The following is a 25,599-nucleotide window of genomic DNA, read 5'->3' as shown; positions in this document are numbered from 1 at the left end:
CTAAAAAATGAAATAGTTTAACAATTTAGTTATTTTTTAAAAAGGCCACCTGAAAAATCTTTGTGTCGACTTAAATGTTATATTTACATACAAATAGACAGATATATACACATACATACACACCATCTCTATCCACTAAGAAAACACAGCATGATATATATCCAGAATTTTTGTAATAAAGTAGCTTTATAACTTATGGGTAGAATTACTTGAATATGACTCATTTTGGGAGTATATATGATTTTACAAAAGTCTCTGGCTGATATGTGGCTGCTAAAACTTCTTTCTAAGGTGCTATCATCATTTCTAAATTGTAAAGTGTTGTTATACTCATATTTCTACTATCGTACTGGCAGGTCAGGCTGGTTTTCATTTTTGTATTATTGCCCTTGCTTTTCTAAGTGATATTACAGACTGTCGAAACGTCTCCAACTATAGGCCAGTCTCGCCTATTGTCTGGAGTCTAGACAGGCTATAGAAAAATCTCTGTGACATATAATAGGCCAAACAATTTGTAGGGTTGTTTATCCCTGCAAATTCACTACCAAGAAAGAGAAAAAGGATATACTATTTTATAGAGCGTAGGTAATATTACAATCTTGTAGCCCTTCGCTGAATGACCAAGAATCAGGATAGGCTCGTACACTTGGACAATTCTTTCTGTATTGTTTGATCATACACAAAGCAATGTATAGCTCAGAAAGATTCAGACTTAACAAAGTCATTGCGTCTTTAACTATAGTTTTTTTCCTAAGTAGCCTTATAAAATAGCTTATATTTATTTCGAGGTACAGAGAGGTATTTCTGTTTCTTCTTGCTTACTTCTGGGTCTGATTCTAAAGCTCTGAAGACCATGACTGTCATAGCACCATGTACAAAAGGGAAAGATGACTTCCTATAGCTGAGGTTTCTGAGAAATGGTAGCTCCCTTCATGGGCAAATGCTGCCATTACTGTAATTACTATTGTATCGTACACCAGCCTAGAACGGACAGAGTATAGCTGTACTTAGAAGAAAAGGGCACCCCCTAAACAGTACCTTCCCAGCTAACCAAATCACCTAAACTGCAGAAAACCTGATAGAGTGCCTTCACGGCAGGCTGGTCCATCAAGAATTAGAGGTCAAGTCTAAGGCTGGTGCATGGCTGATGAGAGGGAAGGACTTCCAGCAGGAAGCAATTTAAAAAGAAAAAATATAGAGGAAGAGAAAAATGGTATTGAAGACCAAATTGTCAGTAGGCTGTGCTACCACTATCAGTATTCAAAATTGGTCCTCTGGTCCCTATTAAAGCTGAACTCCTCACTAGGGTCATCCTGGCCTTTGAATGGAAAGCCTTGCTTTGTGGAACTCTCTAGAAAGACGATGAAATGTGTTTAGATAACTCTGACAATGTGGTTGTATAAGAAAGCAATGGTGGTTTTAAAGAACACATTGTTGATCTGTTTTCCATGGGACCTCAGCATATTGAATAGATGTCTGTGTGGGGGAAGACATCACACATTCATTTGATTGGCCTGAAACCTCTGTGAGGCTGGAATGAAAAAAGAAGGCAGCAGCTATCTTGTGCCAAGGTCCTAATGTACAAGTAAAGCCTGCCTCGTAGGCGGGGGCTGTACCATTGCACAGGGCCTGTGCGGAAGGGGGGCCCTGGCTTAGTTAATGCGTTGCTATCATTGTCTGGCAATTGTCATGTTTTTTTCAGTGAGGGACTCCACATTTTCATTTTGCACTGGGCTCTGCAGCTTATGCATCCATTCATGCCCACAAGAATATTGACCATGAGACAAATCAGAAACAAAACATTTGGGCTTTCACCTAGATCCTTAGAAAGAAGCAGAAATATCTAGAAATGTGGTTTAAGTATAGCATATGCTATATAATTTTCTTATTACCTCTCTCTCTCTCTCTTTCTTCTTTTCTTTCATTCTGTCTCTATATTTTTGTGGTACTGGGGAATGAACCCAGGGCCTCACACTTGCTAGGCAAGTGCTCTACCACTTGAGCTAAACCTCCAGTCCTTATTACCTATTTCTTAAAATGAATTAAAGAGTTTTAAATAGTTAATGAATGAGAAAAACAATGATTCTATATTTTAAATATCATTGGGTGCATAGAGGTAGAGTGGAAACCAAACAGGAATTTCTAATTCATCTTCCCATCACCCCTTTTCAAACACATCATAAGTTTAACTGAAAGTATAATTTTTGGAAAAGATCTTGGTGTTGCCTGCTACATCAGATGAAGTGGGGGAGAATAGCCTTTCTCTGTCCCCATCCTTGTTAAGAGCTCTCTGATAAGAGAGACTTCTGTGACCACCAGTGCAGACATTGCCATTCCTGTGAGACCTGGCACTCAAGGATGAGGGCACTGCAGAGAGGGACTGGTGTCACCAGTCACTAACAATTGTCTGGCTCATCTCCTGTCCCAGCTGAGGCTGCAGCTGCTGTGGGGAGTCCCAGCACAGCGCCCCTCTGATCATGTCCTCCTCTATTATGTACAATTATCCCGCGTGACTTTTAAGATGATGGCAGAGAGCAGTGGCTTGAATCCAGATTTACTGACGCAATTTGTTATGAACCTCCAAGGGGGTAAACAGGGGGTTGTATATGTGCTCACTGAAGTCACCACATTGAAGTTGTCCGTCTCCCCCTTCTTTTTCTTTTTGTTCCATTCAAATGGCAAAGGTCTGAGTAATATCTCCAAGCCTATGACTCAGGAGTTAAAATATAAAACAGCCATGTTTTCAGGTATAAACATGATGTTATGTTTATATAGTACACATTTTTGCTTGTTTGATTTCAGCATTATATCTGGAAAATATACTGTACACATTTATTTTCACAGATAGGGGTCTATTTTCTTTGCAGAACAGGTGCTTAGCTCCCATTAGCATAAATGGAATTTAAGTGAATCCAAGGAAAGACAGAAGACACCCCTTTTATTATTTGGCTGTAATTTTTATTCTATTTGTGCTTTTAAAAGTTACTTAAATAGACAGTGGTTGCATATGCCATTCAAATTTTCTGAGACCTAAAATAAAAAATGAACCTGGCCTTTGAATAGTTTTTGAGAAATCTCCAGACTACAGGATGTGATCTCTTTGGGTACTCTAAGATCCCATTCAATTAACTGCAACACTGGTAAGATAACAAGTCATAAATTAACTCTGAATGTAACCCAAAAGTGTTGAGGTACATGTTAATATGAGTGTGTTAGAATATACTTGCAGAGGGCCATTAATCTTGGTTGAATTTTTTTTTCAAATGATGTGTGAACACACATTCTTTAATAATTAAAAATAAAAATTACTCAGTGCTGTAGCTCTTTTGCTGAATAGCAAGCGTGTCTGTATATATGGAACTGATTTTAACAGTGCAGGGCCAGAGCATATAGAATTATTCACGTGTCTCAGTGATTGATAGTCGGCCTATCTACCTGTCTTTCTTGCAGATGTGTTTTATAGAAAGCCCGCTCCTATTGTTAATGCTTCAGTTCTGTCACACAGATGCGGCTGTCACAAATATCCCCTAACAACTATGTTTGCTGCTTATCTGAATTAGTTAGAACGCTGTTTGCAGCTCCAGTTTTGAAAGAAGCAGTTTATCTTCTACCTCCTGTTATTTCTTTTTCCATTAACCTCTTCCAGGGAAGATTTTGTTTTCAGTTGTGATTAAAAAAACACATAGCTTTCAAATCCCTGACTATATTTCTACCCTAGTCAAATGATAAGATTTCTAAATTATTTTCAGCTTAAAGTGGGATTTAAAAAATGAAATGATAACTTAAAAACTGTGATTTGTGTGATGGATACATCTTATCCCGCAAGCTTTGCTTGGTCTTCCATTGACTAATTATCAAATAAAGTGTGCATAAATTTTAACGTTTAAGCCCTTTACTTTGGTGACATTACAAACAGCTTGTTTGATATGTCTATTTGTGGGCAAAAAGAATAGTAGTTATTTCGATACAAATTTCAGTAAATACAGTACATTTGACTTCATTAACATATTGAAATACCTTGGAAAAGAAAAATGAATGTGATCAAATGTTTCTGCTAAAAGAGGGAAGTGTGATTTAAAATGTCTCTTTGAATATATTTTAAAGCTTAAATGAAAAATTAGAATCAAAAGTCTATTTGGAATCCCAACAGGAAAAAAAAAACCCTATGTAATATACTTTAGAATGGGGATCAAGGTGTTTCCTATAAGGATTATTAAAAAGTGCTTCTAACATTGTAAGTAGCCTGCAAGAGTAAGAATAAAAAGAAAGAAATTCCATGAGCTGTTTCTCTTGCACTTAGCAGTTCTGTATGATAGCATCTAAAAAACTGAAAGTGCTGGAAGTTAAAAAAAAAAAAAGGATTGAGTGATATAAAATAAATACATTTATGGAGTTTAAGTGGATTACGCTTAAGCAGTAATTGTTTGCTTTATAGAATGACTTCATGGTTTCCAGTAGAACAGGAGTTGCATCAATTCTTATGAGAAGCCTGGGCCTTTGTATACTCTGTCCTTAAGAAGAGAGTGTGCAGAACATAAAATGCCAAGTTAAACTGAGATTTGGGGATTAATTCAAATGAGAGTTCCTTTAATGACAAAGGACTGTATTTGAAGTCAGCCAGTTTGATTACTGTGCTTTCTGGAGGCTGCAGTCCCCTACTCAGGATGAACCTGGATGCGTGGCTCAGCTGTGGCAGCCTCCAGAAGGACAGGGTGTTGCAGGTCTCCACTTAGAGCAGGGCAGAGCAATCATCCCAAATGCAGGGGTTCACCGAAACTTGCTAGATTCTCAAAGGTACTGGCAAGTATTGGCTTATTCTTTAGTGGAAAAACAAGACCCATTTCTTTAACTGCTGTTCAACACTCCTTTTGGTTTTTCCTCCATGGAAAAGGAAACACAAGCCTAAAATCTGCCATGATGCCAAACATCCAGGCAAAAGACGAAAATCCAAATACCTAGTTCTGTCAATGACATCTAGGCGTTCAATAACAGAAACAAAACCTCGAGATTTGCAACTGGGCTCTTTAGGTTTGTGCCTGAAATTTTAGTGTTATGTCTGTAATGCTAATACATTAAGTCAAAGAGCACAAAAGCATATTTGTATGGAAAATTTAACAAACAGCTATATAAAAGCAGTCACTTTGAAATACTATATTAGTTCATTTCTTTGTCATAATAAATTGCATGTATTTAAAAAATAGAGTGGGTAAAATGTATGATTATAATTTTAAAATTAACTCAATTTTTTTCTGGGAACGTGCTTAATTTAAAAAAGAAAAAACACTATTAATTCAAATTAATGTTATAATTATTCATTGTATAGTGAATGTAGTAGCAGTGACTTCCATTTTGATAATTATATATGTAAAAGACTATGATTAGACTAATTATTATATAAATAATGCATACATTTATGAAAATGGACTTATAGGATTAATATCTCTTTGAGTAACTTTTTTCTGAATTGATAGAAAAATACTTGTGGCTTTTATGCATCATGAGGTGGTTGATTGGATGAAAAGAAAGCCCTAATATCTAATTTTATAAAACCAAATTAATGTGCATGCAGTAATTTGCAATATTCAGTGAAATTCATATATTCTCATTTTGGTGGTAAATGGTCTATGAATATAAACCTAAGAACCAGTTTGTATAATTAATCATCTTTATGATTCTTCTGTGCTTTCAGACTGTCATCTTCAATAGCAGTTTGGATTCTGGAGTAGTCATTAATTATAGTGTTAATTTTTTTTCATGGACGACAAAATTGTATTTAGTTTTAGAATCTCAAAACTGCTCAATTTTACCTTTAAAAATTGCTGATTGGAACAGTAGCCTCAATTCACAGAGAAAGCCCACTGTGAAGCAGCTTCATTTATCTGAGAATCTAGATTAAAACTGGTCTGGATAGAAATGAAGAGTTACGTGTTTATTACATGAGTATGTGTGATCCTGTTGGTGAATCTACATTATAATATGAAATCAAATATCTGCTTTATACACGTTTATGTGATAATAAATTCCATGTAGATTGGACTTGCAGAGTGAGGAAGAAAATGAATCATTAAATTTCACTTTCAAGAAAAGCTTACATGAATTTTTGAGACTGTCAGCTCTCAGAGCAGCTTTAAAAAATTTTAAAAACATGAATGATTTAACATTTAAATTATTTACTACCTGAACTATAGTAGAAATTTTATAGTTTACCTTTAAGTTAAACTGGTCAATGGCCCATTCCTCAGCTCTTTCTCCTAAGGATACCAGTTGTCTCCAAATACTTAGATTAAATCTTTTATTTTATTTTTTTTTATCAATCTCGACATTAAGTTCCTTTCCACAGAAAGGGTACAACTTCTCATATCATAAAGACTAGCCACTCTTTTGATTTACAAAAATAATTTATGTTGGTAACTCTCTTTTGGCTATCCCATTAATCAGTAGAATTTTTGTGACCTTCTGAGTATCATGTCCACAGAAACAAGGCAAGCGGATCCTTGAAAATTGTTCATTACAACAGGCTAACCCAGCCTAACACAGCGTTCAGCACATAATAGGCATTCCGTAAAATATTGGACAGGTGAATGAATGATTCATACGTGGAAATGAACCACAAGCCATGTATTCTTCCTCTCCAATCTTTATCCCAGTCTCCCTCCCCTCCTGTGCTTTTAAAAGTGAGCAACTGGCCACTAGTACAGTGGAATCAGTTGTCGAGCCACGAGAAAAATGCTTCTTTTCATTGTGCTTTTTTTTGGACCCTATAGATATGGTAAGTCATGAACTGCATTATAAAAATACCTCTTTTATGCCCAAACATTCAGTAGGAGGGAATGACATTTCTTTTATCACCTTGGTAAATGTTTTTCAGCTGTTTAGCAATAAGTCTTCTTTTTGTCAAAACTGCTTAGATGCAGTGGTTGCTAGGAATTTACTAGAAAACCTATAGTCAATAATATCAGGAAAAGAAGGGATATATGGTTAGCTAGCTAAAAGGACAGATCAGCTTGAATAGTATATACTTTTTCTTTTCCCTGCCATTTTCTTGATCTTTTGTGTTTCTGAAAAAGAGGTAATTGGAGTTTAGAAAGTTTATTTTCCATCACTGCCCATCAGCCATTGTTTCCAGCATTTTCTCCATCTTTTGGATGATACGATTTCAGTGCAAATGTGAACAAGGATATCTTTAGGTCTTAGTAGATTAGCTTTTTCTTCTTCACATTCCCCCCACACACCCCTACCCCAGGTAAAATCTTCAGAATTTTGGCTTGCTTCCTAGAATACAGAATTCTAACATGAATATATTATTAATTTCTCAAGCTAATTGTTTAAAATAAATTGCTTCCTTTGACATTTACTGGGTTATTGAAACTGACATAGACTCATATTTGCTTCTGTTTACTGCCTTTTATGTCCTACTTATATTTCTTACCTTAATTGGGTGGTAATGGAATTTTTTTAAAGTGTTGTTCCAAGAAACATGCAGTAAAAAATAAACCACTCATTTAAAGGGGTAAGGAAGGAACCTTTGGCAGAGAGATCTCAAGCTTCACAGGTGGATGAGGGTTCTCTGAGATGGGATTCTCAGATGAAAATAACTCAAAAATAGTCACTTATCATGAGGGTGTCATAGGTTAGAATGCTACTAAATTTTCACAGCAATTTTAGTGCTTTACAGAGCAGAGAGAGACTTGAGGGACTCCTAGTTGCCTGACTTCTCTGGAGCTGCTCTGAAGACTGTTACCACACAGCCCATCTTCTTGTGGGCAAGCTCTGCAGAGCATTTACACCTTCTGTGTACTGCGTGCTGGCTGGGACTTCTGGGCCGTGGTTTCCTCCATTGTTAGGAGTGACGCTGGCCTCACCGAGGAGCTGTGTTTCTGTGAAGCGGGTCTGCTCGCTTTCCAGTGGCTGTGTCACCGCCTGTTACCTCCCACTTCGCTCTCAGCTTGTGTGTGTGGCAGAGGGAATTGTCCTAAAAAATATAGGCTGCCTCTCAACCCAGACGTGTATTTGTATGCCAGTGAGTCAACAATGTCCTGAATTTGGGTGCCATTAATAACTGTACTTTCAAGAAAGCTTTTACAGCTTGGAGGGCTTTAGCTGTCGTCTGTGGAGACTGACATACCCTCCACAGTTTTTGTAAATGCATTGAAAATAATGTGTATTTGAAGGAAGCAGTAATTTCTTTGGTGTCTTTTGAACAGAAAAGTTTAATGTTTGTGTTAATACAGAAGATGAATCTGTAGTGTCTCTGGTTCAGGAGCAATGGTTAACATAATAGTTCCACAGCCTTTTTTTTTTTTAACAATTCCATTTAATTGAAAGATTATAAAGATGGTGAGGAACCACACACCCATGGAATATTTATCTAGAAACCCAGAGTCCTACCCACTTAATTTGTTAGCCGTGATTAATGTATCTGAGAAACCAAACAAAATTACTGAATACTTTTCTAATGTCTTAATTATCCAAGATTTTAAAAATTAACCTACTTTTAAACTAAGCAGTGCCCGAGACAGATATTTTTACCGTTAAAATATTCATAGGGCTGGAAGGAGTTGCTGTAGATGGTTTAAAATCAGTTGCTACGTACCATAAACACTTAAAATTTATGAAAAGCTCAGGGAGGTTTGAGCGAGGACTGTTCAAAATGGTTAGGCATGTGCTTATAAGAAGGGACACATGAATGATAGTTGTGTGTTTAACCCCAGTTATAAAAAGTCACTTGATTTTTATAACAGAGCTCAGCGGTTACCAAGTCTTACAACTTGAGGTAAAAATGTAGAATCCTGCTGTAGAAAGTATCATAACAAGGAAATTGCTGAATTGGGATGTATTAGTGATATGTGAAAAATAAGAACTAAGCCTCTGTGTGAGTATATTATGTCTGTATATACTCACAAGGAAAACTTGATTTTAAACTGAATTGTAATGCACAATTCATTGTAACTCCAACAGAATTTCTCTTAGGATCTGAAAAAACTCTTTGCACCTACCTCATGAAAGTTAGCTATTATTAAAAGAATGACTATTTAGGAAATCATTTGTGTGAGTTTCTAAGAAATAAAGTGTGATAAAACATAAGGTAACTGTAAACTAGATGAAGAGAAGACAAGAGAAAGAAAGCAGGAAAGGAAGCAAGGAAATAAAAAATAGGAAGATAGGAACAACCATTAAGCAGGAAAAATAAGTGAAAACATCGCTTATTCAGTGTTTGGAACGGGCCAGCTACTGTGCTAAGCTCGTTATGTTTTTTTGTCTTATTTAATATTCATAACAGCCCTAGAAGTTAGGCCTTACAATTATTTTCACACAAGTGAGGAATATCAGAGACATTTCTTCAGGACACACAGCAAATAAATGACAAAATTGGCTAAAAAGTCAGTTCTCAAATCCAGTTACTCTGCAGTCTGTGTGTCTCACTAGGTACCCAAGACACCCAGTGGTGAGATGGGGGTGGGAGGAGCAGTCCAGAGGCAGCCACTGGTCCACTTAGCTAGAGAAGAGGAGACACATCCATGACACAGCCTCAGAAGTAGGAGAGGAATGGGAGAGACTAAAATGATCCATTTTCATGATTTTTTCTACGATTAGTATATTTCTGCTTTTTAAAATTATATTATTGTGATATTTACAGAAGTTCTTACAATATATCATAGCTAAATTCACCCCCTCCATCATTCTCCTTTATCTCCCCTCACTTTTGCTTTTTATTTTTGACCTTTTTGTCTCCCCAAAATCATAGAAAATTAAATACAATCTTTAGAATCTTTTTCTAGCAGGTGATTCAAAGTTCGTTACCTCCCTGCCTTTCTGCTGTGGAATGCTGGCATTTTTTAAGGGTGAGGCTCTTGATTGTTTGTGTATTTGTTTCGCAGTACTGGGGTACCACTTGGGGCTTGTGCTTTCTAGGCAGGCACTCTACCACTTGAACCATGCTCTCAGCCTTGTTTGCTTTAGTTATTTTTCAGATAGGGTCTCGCATTCTTGCCCAGGCCTAGCCTAGGACCACAATCCTCCTACCTACATCTCTGACTTAGCTGGTATTACATGTGTGTACCACCACACCTGGCAAAAGTTGCGCGGTCTTTAGCAAATCACTTAACAACCTGTGTTTCCCTTTCCTACCTGCTGAAGTCAGGTCTATACTCTGTTCTTTAACATTCTCATGACAATCAAAGTTAATTTTTAAAGAAAAAAATTAATTTAAACCAGAAGAAAAAATATTGCAGTGTGCCCGCATGCATATTGTTTCTTTTCTTTTCTTTTTTTTTTTTTTAGGAACCTGTTTCATCTGTGTGATAACTTACAGAAAACGAGGGTATGGCTATTGCCTGCTGGACTCAGCATTCTTCACCTAGATTACCTTTCTCATCCTCTCCACATTTCTGTTGATAAATGGTCAGACGTCATCATCCCATTTTACAATTGAGGCAATGAGAGGTTAAGTGCCTGGCCATTGCTAGCAACAGAGATGAGAGCAGGACTTGAGTCTCCTGTCTAACTCTGAGGTTCATTTACCCTGTTCCTTATGGCCAAATTGCTACCTCAGTAACTACCTTTGGCCTTCAATCCTTCAGCTGTAAAAATAGGGTCATACCATATCTATAAAGGTTGGTCACTCTTAGAGCTAAGATTTTATTATCTCAGACATCATAGCACTGAGTGCTTTTGGCATTAAAATGCTTTATACATTTAGCACAAAAAAAAAATTAGAAAAGTCATCTATTGGGAGGTGGACTGGCTATTGTTGAACTCTGTTCCAAGAAGCAGTGGAAAAATATGAGTCATCCCTGACCTCTGATGTGACTTCAGTAGGGAATCTGAAGGCCGAAAACATTTCCAGATTCACTTCGATTTAGAACAATGTAGGACAATCTTTACAAGTTCTTTATGGCATTGCTTTAACTATGGATTATTTTCTTCCTTATTTCTTTCTTTCTTATGTTTTCTTATAATTGATAAAATTATTCATCACCATGAGAAATGTGAATATTTTTCCTATCACAAGTATAAATTGTTTAGAAATTATTCTAGACTGCTATTGTAAGGGGGAAAGTCCATAATGATGCTCTGATGTCCAAGTTTTAGCCTTTCGTGCTTTGAAAGAAGCTTGGAGAGAGGCTGAGACAATGTTACGAGCATGCCATTTGTCTCTTGCTATTGCCTGACACTCAACAGATATGTGCTCACTGTACTAAGGCACATTTTAGGCTATTCATTTTCTGAATGTCAGTGAAGTTTAAAAAATGTATGGGAAAATCACACATTTTGACCTATAAAAACATTTTACCTGTGTTTCACAGTCATCAGATCCCAAAGGACTCACCAGTGTATCATGAATTCTAATGCAATACCTGCACATATAAATGCTGCTTGATCAGTGTTGATTGAGTGTTGGATACATTTATATGCTAGTTAGGACAAAGAGCTTTCTCATTCTTCAACATGAACAAAGATTTTTCTTATTTAATGATTAAGGTATGATTAGATTAAGAGTCTCTGAGGGAAAGCCTCAAGTGCATTTATGCCCTCAAGCCTCCTTTCCAGCTTGCTCTAATCAGAATACCAGGCAAAAGAATCAGGAACTGCCAACGGTGAGAAGGATAGTTCTGTCCAAACAGATTTTCGTTTACAGCCAGAAATGTACAAGAGTTGCCTTCTTGTTTGTTAGGACACCTGTTTGCTCTTACCTACAAGTAATTCAGATGCCAAAAATTATTGCTTTGAGTGTGGAAACAGCCTGTAAATACACATTCACACATTCGAGATTATATTTAAGGTGCTTCCTGATGGTGATATTTAATTCTAAAAGTGGAGTAGTCTGCAGTTCGCCTTCTAAATCTACCATTACAATCATATTGGGTTATTTTTATAGTCAAGAAGATGAAAAATATAATAGGCTGAGGTACACAAATTTATTTCAAGTTTCTAGAGCACTTGTGTTTTCATCATGTTCTGCTCTAGAGTTTCGTTGCATGAACAAAGCAAACTAATATTTCTGTGAAATCTGTGGTGTTCTAGAGAGGATAAGACTTGGCAGAACAAATTTGCTTCAAAAACAGGCTTCCAATATTTTGCCAAGCTCTGTGAAACTTCAGAAGATGAGAAAGAGGGCAAGATATGTTCAAATACTGTGCAAGCTTGTGTGAGGATGAATCTGTTTTTAAGAACTTGTATTAATATCACAGTGATGTTAGCCCCAGCTCAATTGAAGAGGTCAGCTGCAGCTCGATTGCCAGTTTACTTTTGTTTAGTGGGAACATTTAAGTTTGATAAAAATTCACTTTTGAGAAGTTAGATGTGCAATTTTATAGCACATAAGTGATATTCAATTCTTTCTCAAACTGTGTGTGGGCACATATTCCAATCACAGTGTTCCACAATCTTTACTAGGGTCAATTTTAACAGTCTTGCCCTTACTAGTACATGAAACTATTTAAACATATTTACCTATTTTCTTATTTTAGTATGCAATTTCTATACATTGCTATCAATAAATGTTGCATAAAAGCATCTTTAAATTTTATTGTGTTAATCAATAACACAGTTTTAAGTTTGAGAGCCATAGTAAGCTCCTTATGAGCAATATGCTATGTGTAGTGATTAAGTCCTGCTTTTCCCCCATAGGTAAAGTTATATGACAATATGAGGTATGTTAGCTTTATTCTCACCTTACATGAGAAAAAGTTATAGATGTGTTATCATGGCTGGGTCTTTGTCTCTCCTTGGACTTTAGTTTTGTGGTTCTTAGGACATGGTCAGGCACTGGAAAAGGAAAAAGAAGTATTGGATCTATTCTTTCATTTAAAATACACCAACCTGTGACTGATTGGGCTGTTGGTTAGTTCTTTTTTGTCTTTTATTTTGGGGTCCTCAGTACCCCAGTGCAATATCATCTAAAATTGAAGACAAAAATGAACACTGAAATATAAGCAAAGAGCTCAAAGTAAGGAAAATTTTCTGAGCAAAGGGGTAACAGTGTTATTGTGAACTTGTGTCATTGCTGAAAAGGAAATTTAGGTTCATTTTAATAACTAGAAAGTATTTAACCGTTCAAAAATGCACTTATATGGCTAACTGAAAACTCTTGCTGGTATGGCATTTTTCAAAATCAGTAGAATTTACCTGCCTCACCTGTATCTCATTTCCAGAATTATGTTCTTGAAACATTTACCTGAATACTAGGACACTAATTGAAGTGCATACTTTTGAGAATGACATTGTCACTCTTGAATAAGTTTTCTTTGGCAGACACTATCAGAGAATATCATTCCTTGTAATAAAAACTTAAAGTTTTAATCATCTAGTTTTGTGTAGTAGGTAATTTTTCTAGCTATAGAAGTGATCTAAATGCTTAGATTAATTTTCTTCCTCTTTTTATTTTTTAAAAATGTATAGTTTGGTATGCATATGTATTCTTAATGTTTTGTGTGTGTTCTTAATGCTTAGGAATTATATGGCTAGCGTGTATTGTTACCAGCATGTAGATGGATTGACCGTACTGCCTTGTAGGGTAAAAGTCCAAGAAAAGGACCATAATGTCTAAATCAATTTTATTGCATATGAAATCCTTCAGATTTCTACTCAATCCTATTTTTCATCTTCAAATAATTTTCTTTTCTATTTCAAACACTTGCCTGATATCTTTCAGCAATTCATTTTTAGATACTATGTGGAGAGATCATTATCTTTTAAACCAGCTAACAAGAATTCATGTGTACAAGCTCCATGGGGGGAGAATTAATTCCTCTTCGCTGAATTGTACATAGTAAAAGATATTATTTAGGAAATTTTATGAATCCTTTTTGGCAAATCAGTATGGCATACTAAGGATCCAGACTCTGGAATTGGTGAAGATATGTGCTGGTTATACGATCTCAGTAGAATTACTTTACCTTTCTGTGTCTCAATTTATTTTTCTTCTATAAATTGGAACATTTTACTCCACACAGGTAGGATAAAAGTACCCTACATAGGATTCTTGTGAGGAGTGAGTTAATGTACATATTGAACGTATACCAGGACTTCTGCTAAATGCTAGTAAGCATGACTCATAGTTATTATACTATATGTCTTGCTGGAAAAGATCAAGCATTCCTTCATAATAGGAAATTTTCTGTGCATATGTAAGCTGTTCTTTTGTCATATATATCAACACATTAATGACACTTTAGTAAAAGGATCAATAGCATAAACTAGAAAGAAAATACCACAGTTATTTTGAAATTTTAGTTAATACTGCAGCTTTTATTTGCTGGGTTCACTGTAAGTCTAACATTCTTACCAAGAATTTTCATTACTAAAAGTGCTTTAATGTGGCTGCCGTAACTGTATAGTTAGTAGAAGTTTTTAAAGTTTTATAAATTCCATGAGTGATTTTGTTTCTGAGAGTGACATTATTCTTTCAGATGGTTATATTATAGAGCAACACTTCAGGTCCTACTTGATTCAAAGAAGAATATTTGGTTTCCTTTACATTCCAGGGGAAATGTCTGCTTTGGGAGGAGACACCATTGGGGTGTCGAGACTGGCAATGTAAAAGATGTCTTCTCTGTTGATTTGCTTTGCAGCTTGCAGTCCCCCACAACGATGAGTGGACACGATTTGCCAGGACCCTGGTGGAGATTCGTGCCAACAGAGCTGACAGCGAGGAGGAAGGCACCGTTGAGTTATCTGCCTAGTGGAATTGAGCTGCCCATCCACCCCCACCCTCACGTGCTAGAGCTGAGTTGGCAGTCAAGCCCATCATACTGTGCGCAGTGTCTGTTCAGTATCAGTATTGCTGTGACATTTTGGGTGCCATATTGTGCCAGCTTTGTTCCAAATATTCCAAATGTATCCCACCATGCATTTCATAGATCTGAAATTGACCAGTGCATTTCTGCACTTCTGTCTCTATATTTCTGTCTCAAAAATGAAGGGGAGGGAATCTTTATGGGTTTAGTTGTTGCCTTTTAACTACTTAGTAGCTGTATTTAATAGCTGGAAACCTCTGGTTAAATTTGTGCTTACATGTACTTCTGGCATAGTCCTATTAAATCCATATGAGGCCAGATATGATTGGGTGCAGCTGTGGTATGCCCCATGATATGGTGCAGGGCCAAAGACTTGAGATGTGGTGTTTTACACGGTGACTCACATTATGAATGGATTTACTAGAAGAACATTGCTGCTCCTATTTATTGTAGTGTGCTGCATGGAACATATTTATTTGAAAGCATTAAAATAAACGATCCTAAAGCATGTGCATAATGAGAGGACTGTATTCTCTCCACTGCTGTTGAGGTTACATTAAGTTCCAAATAACAATTACAGTATGCCAGTTCCACTGAGAACATGAAGTCTTTAGAGGTTTGTTGCAGTGAATGGAATGAATTTTAATGCTTATTATTTCTAGGTACTTTAACACTATTTCAAATACAGTTGACCATTGAAACTTGTCGTTCAAGCTAATACAGTCCAACAAAAGGCTGCAGTTCCTAAATATGACATTGTATTGCCAATAAAATAGTTCAAAACAGGTCTGCACTGCAATGGGTTAATCCTTTGCTGGGGAAAGCCTGACTTGATTCTGCTTTGACAAGGGGTGGGAGAGATACCTTAGGGCCATGTTCAACATCGATCATGAATTTATAGGCAGCCAACCTGACCAACCTAAACCAAGACTTCAAGTTTTATTTTTATGAGGGAATGTGTGTGGTTTGGGGAGACGTCTCCCCTGCTTCTGTCACCAAGGCCACTGAGCCTAAAAGACAATTTCAAAAGTAGAACAAGAAAGATGGGCTAAATGAACAAATACCAAATGCTCTTCACATTTCTGTTTCTCACGTTCACACTAGAAATGATGTTTATTACGATGTACTGGGAAACATGCCTATAAACAAGTTTAATAAGGTTTCATTTCATGCCTAGAGAGAAAAAAAATAAATAGTGGTTAAATCATGAAAAACAGTGAAAGAAAGGCTTTTTTCAGCATTTTTAGGAAAAAATTTCATTGGCATTTTGTTTGTAGGCATTACTTGAGCTAAGATTTTATTTATTTATTATTTACTTATTTATTTATTTTGTGGTATTGGGGATCAAACCCAGGGCCTTACACATGCTGGGTAAGCCCTCTACTTCTGAGCTATGTCCCAGCTCTTCTTTGTCTTAAAAATAATGACATACTTTTCCCCAAGTACCCTACCATATTTGCATAGTGAAATTATTTATAAACAAATTAAAATTTTACAGATTAAAAATGAGTCTCTGAAAGTCTTTCAAAGCAATCTAATGAAAAGTGCTGGGGAAAATTTTCTTAAACATATACTAAAGTATATAAGAATAAGACAAAAGCCCATGAATTGTTAGTGTAGACCAAAATCTGAATGATTTGAGGAGCTAAGCCTGTGAAAACCACAAAGGCCAGAGTCACTTGTAGGAGTCACATGCACTATCTGCTTGCTCATCCCACTTGGGTAGCTAGTCTCCAAGACTAGCTATCCCTCAGATATCATGTTGAATATGACTGCCTTCTTGTAACTGATTGAATGTAGGCAAGGAGGTAATTCTATGTGGTTTCTAGGATGTCTTAGACGGTTTGGGCTATTATAACACAATACCATAGACTGAGTGGCTTAAACCACTTAAATTTCTTTCTTATAGTTCTGGAAACTAGGAAGTCCAAGATAGAGATCAACTCTCTTATATCTTTTCTGAAAAGAGTGCTAATCTAATTCATGAAGGCTCTACCTCCATGACCTAATTGCCTCCCAAAGGCCCCATCTCCAAAACCCATTACTATGGAGATGTGGGTTTCAATTTATGAATTGGAGGGAGGGTGGGAAACCATTCAGTCCATAGCCTAGGACAAGGTTGTAAAAAGATTTATAGCTAGGCCAGACACCAGTGGCTCATGCTTATAATTCTAGCTACTCGGGAGGCAGAGATCAGGTGGCTTTTCTCTGAGCCAAGGCTGACAGTAGGTGAGGCACACAGAACGAATACTGTGGCAATCTGGAGTGACAGTGGCTAGGTGATGGTAGTTAGCTACCAAACGTAAGGAAGCCACAATCACCACAGTGACCAGCTAGATCAGATTAGCAGCCAGGAAGGCTTTCCCATGGGAAGTCATGGAGTAATTGATAGAACATGTTGTGCCTCCAGGCAAAGTAGATATGCTGCCAATGTCTATAGTCAAAACCATAAAGAAAAGAATGAAGGAGCAGGAGTTAGAAAGTAGTTATCTCAACAAAAAGTCCATCTCTGCTTATTACCCAGACCTGAGTCAATTTTTTAAGTTCAGAATCTACTGACTGAAGAGGTGCTAGGTTGCTGGGAGGAAGGACACATTGCAGATATATATGATGATTATGCCACTCCCCCCCATCCCTCCAATGAGATCAACAGCCATTTATTCAAGTGAACATACAATGCAGAAAGAGAAAATCCCATATATCAGAAGACCACTGAATCCAGGATTGGAGTTCACATTGAAACTGTATTGAAGTAATGTATTATGTTGACCAGGTAATATAAGTGTTTACTAACATGTGTCACAGTGGGCTCATTGGGTCTTAGACCCACTAAATGGTTATCTCCCCAATCCCCAATGGTTCAATTGAAAGCATTATAACTGCATTTGGTCTCTGGCCTGTGGAGTAAGCCCTCACAGAAGGAAAGGTCAGGCCACATGAACATCAATGCAACTGCCACACTCCCACCTCCTCTGGCCATGATTGTAAAACAAATGTATTTACCATATCAGGATATGGGTAGGAGGATGGCAGAGGTCAGTGTCATTCTTAAAAGCCAAAATACATAGAGTGGTGGTTCCCAAGATATGTGCATCTATTCACCAGTCTGATCCTTTATAAACTACATCAATCTTAGAGAATAACCAATAGCTACTGCAAGCTCAACCAAGCAAGTTGTTGTGTTGGATGTACTATCATTCCTAAAATATATAACCTGCAGATTAAGGTACCTCTGGCATATTGTATGTGGCCGTTGATTGATGACTGCATTCGTTTCCATTCCAACTGTATAAGAAGGTTAGATAGAGTTTACCGTCACACAGGAGGAACAATGTTGTTTTGTGCCAAGACTATGCTAATCTGTCTACCTCTCCACACTTAAAGAAGTCAGGCTCCACACACACCCACACTACATTACACTCACCCATTACATCAATGGCATCACATTGAGTAAGTATGATAAGCAAGAGCTAATGAATGCACCAGAAGTCTTGGTAAGATGTATGTACTCCATGTGTGTATGGGAGACAAATTCAAGGAAGATTTAGGGACCTGCTATGTCAGTGAAATGTTTTGGACTCCTCCACCCTGTCAATGATTAAGAGCATGCTGGCTAGTCCCTCCAAAATAAAAGACAAACTGCTGAAGTTTAGAACTCTCGACACTTATGCTTTTTTGGGTCCTGAAGTTAAAACATCCCACATCTAAGAATATAGCTCTAGTCCATATGTCAAGTGGCATGCAAAACATTGAATGGGGCTCAGAGTGGAAAAGGACTCCAAACTGTAGTGCAAGGGGATCCACTGCTTGGTCAATATAGGTAGCAGATGCTGTAATATTGCAAGTGTCAATGGTGAGTAATGATATAGTGTGGAACTAATTGACAGTCCCCGTAGAGAAATTACAACAGTGGCACATGAAATTCTAGAAGAAGGTCAGACCCTTTGCAGTAAAAATAACACCTATCATGTTACTAGGTCTTGGTGGAAATGGTCCTTTGCGCTAGGATATGAACACCGTGCATCCAAATAGATCATCATTAAGTTGAGCTCTGTCAGACCCACCAGGTTATAAAGTCAGAAATTGTGCACTGGGAGATACATCTGAGTAGAACCAGAAAGCATATAACCCAGAAGCTCAATGTCACCCAGCAGGATTTTATCAGCAACCCTCTACTAGGTTTGTATACACAGTCCTATTTGCAGAGGTACTGTATGTCAAGAGGAAGGTTTACAAATGAGTTGGCTCAGTTTCAGGGGGAAGGCTGAACAAGGATGACAGCAACATTATAGCCACATTTAGGAGTCACCTGGATAGTACAGAGGGAAAATCTTTCCAATGAAAGAGCTTTGAGTTGTGCACCTAGTCATCTACTTTATGTGGAAGGAGGGATGGTCAGAGTGAGTTCACGTGCATATTACCAGCCTAGCCAGGTTATCATCACCTCTGTCATAGTCCTGGCAATAGCCCCCTAACTGTTCTTCCTGTCTCCTCCTTTCACCAATTCAGTCTCTTCTCAGTATAGCCACCTGAGTGATGTTATTAGAAACTGAACTCCTTAGCCCAAAAGCCAATGGCTTCCACATCGCTTGGAGGCAAAGTCAAAATCCACTTAGTGGACCACTCTCCTTATAAGATTTGGCCTTAACCCCTTCTAATCTTATACCCTAGCACTCACAGCTTTACTTATCTACTCAAACTGCTCTGGTCTCCTCTCTCTTCAATCACAAGGCCTCAGACTAATTCTTGTGTCTGGAATGCTAAAAGCATTGATTTTATAAATCCTCGTGCAAGTATTTCAAAATGTCATCCTTTAATGACGGATTTTTCAGTTAGCTTCTCCATTAACTTTTAAATCTGTGAAAGTAGCAAACTCCCTGAAGACCTAAGTTCAATGTCAATATGAAAAAGCTGTAGTATAAAACAGCAACAAAACAACACAAACGACAATCTGAAAAGCATCTGGTATTCTCCATCAAAGAGCACTGAGGTAAATGTAGGTAAAATTGAAATGAGAAGAAGCCTAAGTTTTATATTTTACTGGGGAATGATTTACATACTTTACATGCGTAAATACTGTTTGTTCATCAAGTTTTAGAAATTTTGTACACTCATGCAAAAAACACTGAACATTTTAGCTCAAAAAATTCTCTCGTGACCCTTTCAAGCAGCTGTTGTTCTGATTGCTATTAACATAGATTGGTTTTGCCAGTTCTTAAACTTTGTGAGCGAAATCATACTACTTGTCCTATGTCTGGATTATTTTGCTCAGCATTTTTTTTCTTTGAGACAGGGTCTTGTTATGTTGCCAGGCTGCTGTAGAACTCGCAATCCTTCTGCCTCAACCTGCCAAATGCTTGGAATGCAGGTGTGCAGCACCATGGCTTTTTTTGTTATAAGAATTTTAACTAAGAATTCAGTTATTTAAATAAGTCTATTCACATTCTTTTTCTTCTTCAGTGACTTTGTAGCACTTATCTTTCAAGGGATCTATTTTAAATATATTGTTTCATTTGTTGTCATAAATTTGTTCATAACATTTTCATGTAATTACTTTAATTAATTAATTTGCCCGTTTAAATTCCTAACATGGATGATGTGTGTTTTTTGTTGTTTTGTCTGATTAGTTTTCCTGGAAGATTTTCTACTTCATTGATCTTTTCAAAGAACCAGATTTTGGTTTCATTGTTTGTCTTGACTTTTTCTATTTCATTGATTTCTGCTTCATTTTCTTCTTTTTTTGCTTTGTTTTGTAGAATTTTCTTTGCTGTGCCTGCAAGTTTGGTAATGTTCACATCTTTCCTATCTAATACATTTCCAGCTTATTATTAATCTCAGATGTTTTGTCATTTTAAATTTTTTTATGTCTTTCCTTCCTCTACATATTATCCCCCCACCCCCTTTTTTTTTTCTTTGCAGTGCTAGGCATTAAACTTTTCCATGCTAGGACAAATATTCTACCTCCAGCTTTCCCTACCTTCTGTTTATAAGCATTATTTATAATAGCTGTCCTGATACCCTTGTTGCTGGTTTTTTCAACTGTCATCTTTTGATCTGTTTCTATTGATTGATTTTTTTATTCTGTCGTGTTTTATATTTTTCATCTTCTATGATTGGTAGTGTTTGTTTTAAATCCAGGACATTGTGAATTTTACTATACATGTTAAGAGATTTTGTTGTATTCTTTTAAATAGTATGGAAGTTTGCTCTGACAGTTAAGTTGCTTGGGATCAGTTGGGTCCTTGTGAGACTTGCTCTTAAGCTTTGTTAAGGACTCCTTAGCCTTTATTGTAGGATTAATTTAGCTTTATTCACAATATGACAGATGACAGTAGGATTCTACTTGGTGTTCTATGTATTAAGAGTAGTTTCCTCTCTGGCTAACTCCAACACAAACTATTTCTGGGAAATTTGTTCTTACAATTGAGCAGATCAGTATTTGGCCCAAAATTTGAGAACTGTTTGCAAAATTCCAGGGCCTTCTCTTGGGCCAGCATCCTCCTGACTGAACTTTGTCTTACAGTTTCTAGCTGTCTTGGTCTGCTTGATCTCTATCTCTTTAATTTGAAAAGACTACTATGGGCTCTGTTTGGGTCCTCCTTCCCTGCACAGCAAGTGGAAACTGCCTTCAGGTAGCAAGCTGATCAATGGTAGATCTCTCTTTTCTCCCTAAACTTACAGTCCTACTTTTGCCCCATATCCAATGTTTCAAAACCATTTTACCATATACTGCCATCATTTTCTAGTTTTCCCTATTATTCCATCATGGCCAGAAGCAGGTATTTCCCCTCAAGATAGAGGGTAAAAAAAAAAAGTAAACTAGAGTTCGATGTCCACAGAGGCCAAAGCATTTATTAATATTGACATTGGGACATTGCTAATTCACTGTAATTTTTTAAAATCAAGCACATTTAAAACAAAAGATAGCTGCTATCCTCCCAAGTTCAATTTATGCCAAATGCCACTATTGACAAAATTTTTATGACTTAGATACGTGTGTAGTTAGAATTCTGGATTAGTTACTAAAATAAGACACATTCTAAATTGAGTGAAAGGAAAGAATAGCATGCTTAACTTCAAGAATCAAGAATAGAGTTGATGACTTCTCTATATTCACTCACACAGGCAAACTTAAGGAAAAAGAAAAAATCACAAACTTCCTATGTAGTGGTACAAGGGTAAGTTGAAGTTTCAGGTTCAGCATGACCTGATTCTGCAGTTAGGGAGAATGAGACACACATCCAGCATGGTGGGCATGACAAAAATTGAGACTGAAAACAGGAAGAATTTCTACTTTCCGTAACAATAAAATCCAATAAATAATGGCTGTATTTCTATCTTCAGAAGAAAAAAGAATGCCTGTTTTGATTTACTTCATTCTTCTATTTTTTCATTTTTCTGATTTTACTATAACAGAATGTAAATCTTTTAGGACTTTTTGGAGCTATTCCAAGTGAGTTTATCATAAAAAAAAAAGCAGTCTCTAATATACAGCAGCTAATTGTTGGGAGATAAATATTCTTAGATTGATGAAGAATATCACCATAATTAGAACTTACGTGGGCAAATTCTGCTTCAAAAAAGAAATTCGGACTTTGAAATATACCACCCTTTTGAGAACAGAGTAAGAACATGACATTTTAATGCTTTAAATTTTTTTTCTTTATCCAGCAAGAAAATGTTGCAAACTTTTGGTGTGGGTCATTCAGTAATCTGCTTTCATTTCAGTAAGGATTAGGAGACAAATGCAATGGTAGGTATCTTGTATCCTCTTCTTTAACCTCAGGGGTAGCAGGAAACCTGTTGGGAATACAGTAAGACTTTTCTACCATTAGTGGTGATGGAGATTTCATGTCCAAAAGTAATTCCTGAAAATCCCACATTCTGTAAACTGTCTCCATTCCTTCCAGACACACTTTCAGGCCAAGTACTCATCAATATTTACTTTTAAGTTAGTTTTCCATTATTTCCAAGTCTTGTTGAAGAATGACATTTTCTAATAATAGCAGAGATTTTTAAGATGATCCAATTCAGTTTAAATCATATCATGTTGCACTGTAACAGTTTGTAAATTTACCTCTGCTTTTTCCACATTACCTTCCAATTTTATACCCATGGGCAAATGCTTCAAGTTTACATTAATTCTCCCTTTACTGACTTTAATAGGCTGTAAAATAGTTTAAGAGGAACCTCAAAAGGTTTGTCAGGATTCACCTGGTCCTTAAGCCCTGGAATTCTTTGAGGTGGCAAATGTGTTTACCACAATAAATAATCAGAACTCATCCTTCCCTTCTTTTCTACAGTAGGAACAATAACATCGGATACCCAGAACTGACAAGAAATCTTGGGCAAAGACTATTGGAAGAACTTTTGTTATGGTTTGAATATGGAATGTCACCCACAGGCTCATGTTTGGAATGCCTGGTCCCCAGGTAGCAGTACTGTTTTATGGAGGGTCTGGAAACTTTAGGAGGTGGGGCCCAGTTGGCAGAAGTAGGTCACTGTGGGCATGCCTTTGATGGCTATACCTGGTCCTTGGATCCTTTCTTTCTCTCTGTTTTCCGTCCACAATGAGGCAAATGGCCTGCTCCTCCACATGCTCCTGCCTTCATGATGCTGTTCCCTACCATGAACCCAGAAACATGGAGCCAAATGACCATGGACTGAACCCTCTAAAACTGTGAGCCAAAATACAATCCTTGCTGCATTAAGTTGTTTATGCCAGGTACTTTGTCACAGTGATGCAACAAACACAACTTTCTACACAGTGTTTTATTGAGATACCCTCATAGGGAGGGCAGGCTGTCAGGAGACTTCGATTCAAATTCGAACTTCATCACTGGCTAGCTCAAAGACTGTGGGCACAAAACTGAATTCAATTCTTGGTGTCTTCATTTTTAACATGGGGGAAAGAATAGTACCTACCTCAAAGGTGGTAGGGGGATTAAATGAGATCATGCAAGACATGTGAGTCCATATTTAATGAATCCTGACAGGTCAAAGAGCTCTAGAGTCAGGACAGGATTACCTACTTCTCTCTAGTTTGAAAACAGCCCAATAAGAGATTACTAGAGCAGGCTGGAAGCTGACTCAAGTGTATAGCACCTGCCTAACAAGTTCAAGGGAGGGAGAGAAAAGAGAGAACAGGAAGAGCTAAGAGGTGGGATAAATAGCTCAGGATGGTGGAGTGGAGGAGTGATGGGAGATAAGGAAGGATGTTTCAGTATCTTTTTCTCATGAAGCTGTATTTCCTTTTCTCACACCTTATTGTACAAATCTGTTGGGCTTGCATGCATTTTAAGTCATCTCCAGAACTGCTCTGTTGAAAATGTAGCATCCTTGGAAGGACTGGAGCTCTGTCCAAAGCAGAGTTAGGCAAAGCCCTGGTAGCCAGACTCGTATGTTTGAGGTATGTCTGTGACAGAGTGAGCCTCAGACAAGCACAATTACTGTGTCTTCTTAATTTTCCTGCTAAAGTTATTTGAGGGGACTGTGGCTTTGCCTTGAGCAAAACCCCCTTCACAGCCTGAAATCTCAAAGCAAACATTATTTTATTGGGCTCTCCAGCAGATGAAAGCAGAGTACTCCATTTGGATTCTTTGTAGAGTCAGTTAATGCATTAGCTAAAAACAAACCCTTCTGAGAGTCCCTGTTGTCCTCAGAAAGCTGGAGGAACAGAGAATGAGCAGTAAACACAAATTTATTTATAATCACCAATTAGAAAAACTACTGTTTTTCTCCAACCAATGGAACAGTCACCTCAGAGGATATGATTTTTTTTAAAGCTTTATTTTCATAATGACCAGATAATTTCAATTTTTCTTAGCGTTTATGTGACAGCTCCTGATTCATAATAACTAGCCAATTATTATTTATTATTTTAAATAGCTATAAGATTTACTTATGATTTCTAGTCAGTGATCAATACATTGGACTGATTATTTTCTGTTATGGCTTTACTCGAGCAGCAGAAAAGGCCTGTAATGGACATAGTAGGGGAAAAAAGTACATTTCTCAAAAATTCATCCATCCATCTGTTCATCCATTCTTCAAGATAATAACAGAGTCTACACAGAGAACCAAAACTGAAGACTGCCACTGTTTGGTAACAGGGGTGCCCATGCTGGTTGATGCCTCAGACATGAAAATGAAGTGGTGAGTTCTTTGCACACCACATACCTATGGGCTTCCTGACTATAAGCATAACTCTTTGGCCAGGATTGTTCCCCAAAGGTAAAACAAAAGCACACAACCCTTTGTGGGAGAACCATTTGGGGAAAGAACATTTCACTGCTCTGACCAAGGAACATGTCATTTAGAAATCTTTGGAAAAACCCACATCCTGAAAGCATCAAATTCCCCTGAATTTAAAAATGGGATTCTGCTCAGTGGAAAGGATACAAATGCATCCCCACAAGTATGGCTTCTGTGGGAAAAGGCACAGAGTGATATGAGGGAGTTTATCTCGAAGGTTGGGGGCCTTATGACAGGATCCATCTCTGGAGAGGGAGGGAGCTCCCTTTACCTGACCTGAAGGATTCCAAAGAGACTTGCATTCTGAAAACGTAGTGGAGGAGGTTACAAACAGTTTCAAGCACAATTTGTTCCCGTTTTTACTCCCTGCTCACTGAGTTATGTGCTGTTAAACATTTCCAGAAGACTGTCAAAACGTAAGCATCTCGAGGTTTACATAGGCCACACCATTAAATAACATATAAGCACAAAATTTTAAACATTGTTTTCCAGCAATGGTAAATATTTTAGCTAAGTAAAAACTGAAGCTTGAAATGCAATAAGCATTTCAATGACTCTTTTCTGTGCCAGAATTCTTACTTTCCCCTTGCGACCCTGGCTGCTGGGA

At 37.2% G+C, this 25,599-nt stretch overlaps 1 protein-coding gene across 11 annotated transcripts in view; it reads left to right on the top strand.

Annotated features, from left to right (window-relative positions):
- The window catches only part of Dync1i1 (dynein cytoplasmic 1 intermediate chain 1), a 312,827-nt gene extending 297,304 nt beyond the window's left edge, over window positions 1-15,523 (top strand). For all 11 annotated transcript variants that reach the window (XM_074064709.1, XM_074064704.1, XM_074064710.1 and 8 more), the window contains one exon: window positions 14,574-15,523. In XM_074064709.1, the coding sequence (XP_073920810.1) occupies window positions 14,574-14,684 (111 nt within the window). In that variant the 3' untranslated portion in view covers window positions 14,685-15,523. The remainder of the gene's footprint in view (window positions 1-14,573) is intronic.
- Window positions 15,524-25,599: the final 10,076 nt, after the last annotated feature.

This window comes from Castor canadensis, chromosome 2 (genome assembly GCF_047511655.1).
Source record: "Castor canadensis chromosome 2, mCasCan1.hap1v2, whole genome shotgun sequence".
NCBI classification, from domain to species: Eukaryota; Metazoa; Chordata; class Mammalia; order Rodentia; family Castoridae; genus Castor; species Castor canadensis.
This window is presented reverse-complemented; position numbering and strand designations above follow the sequence as displayed.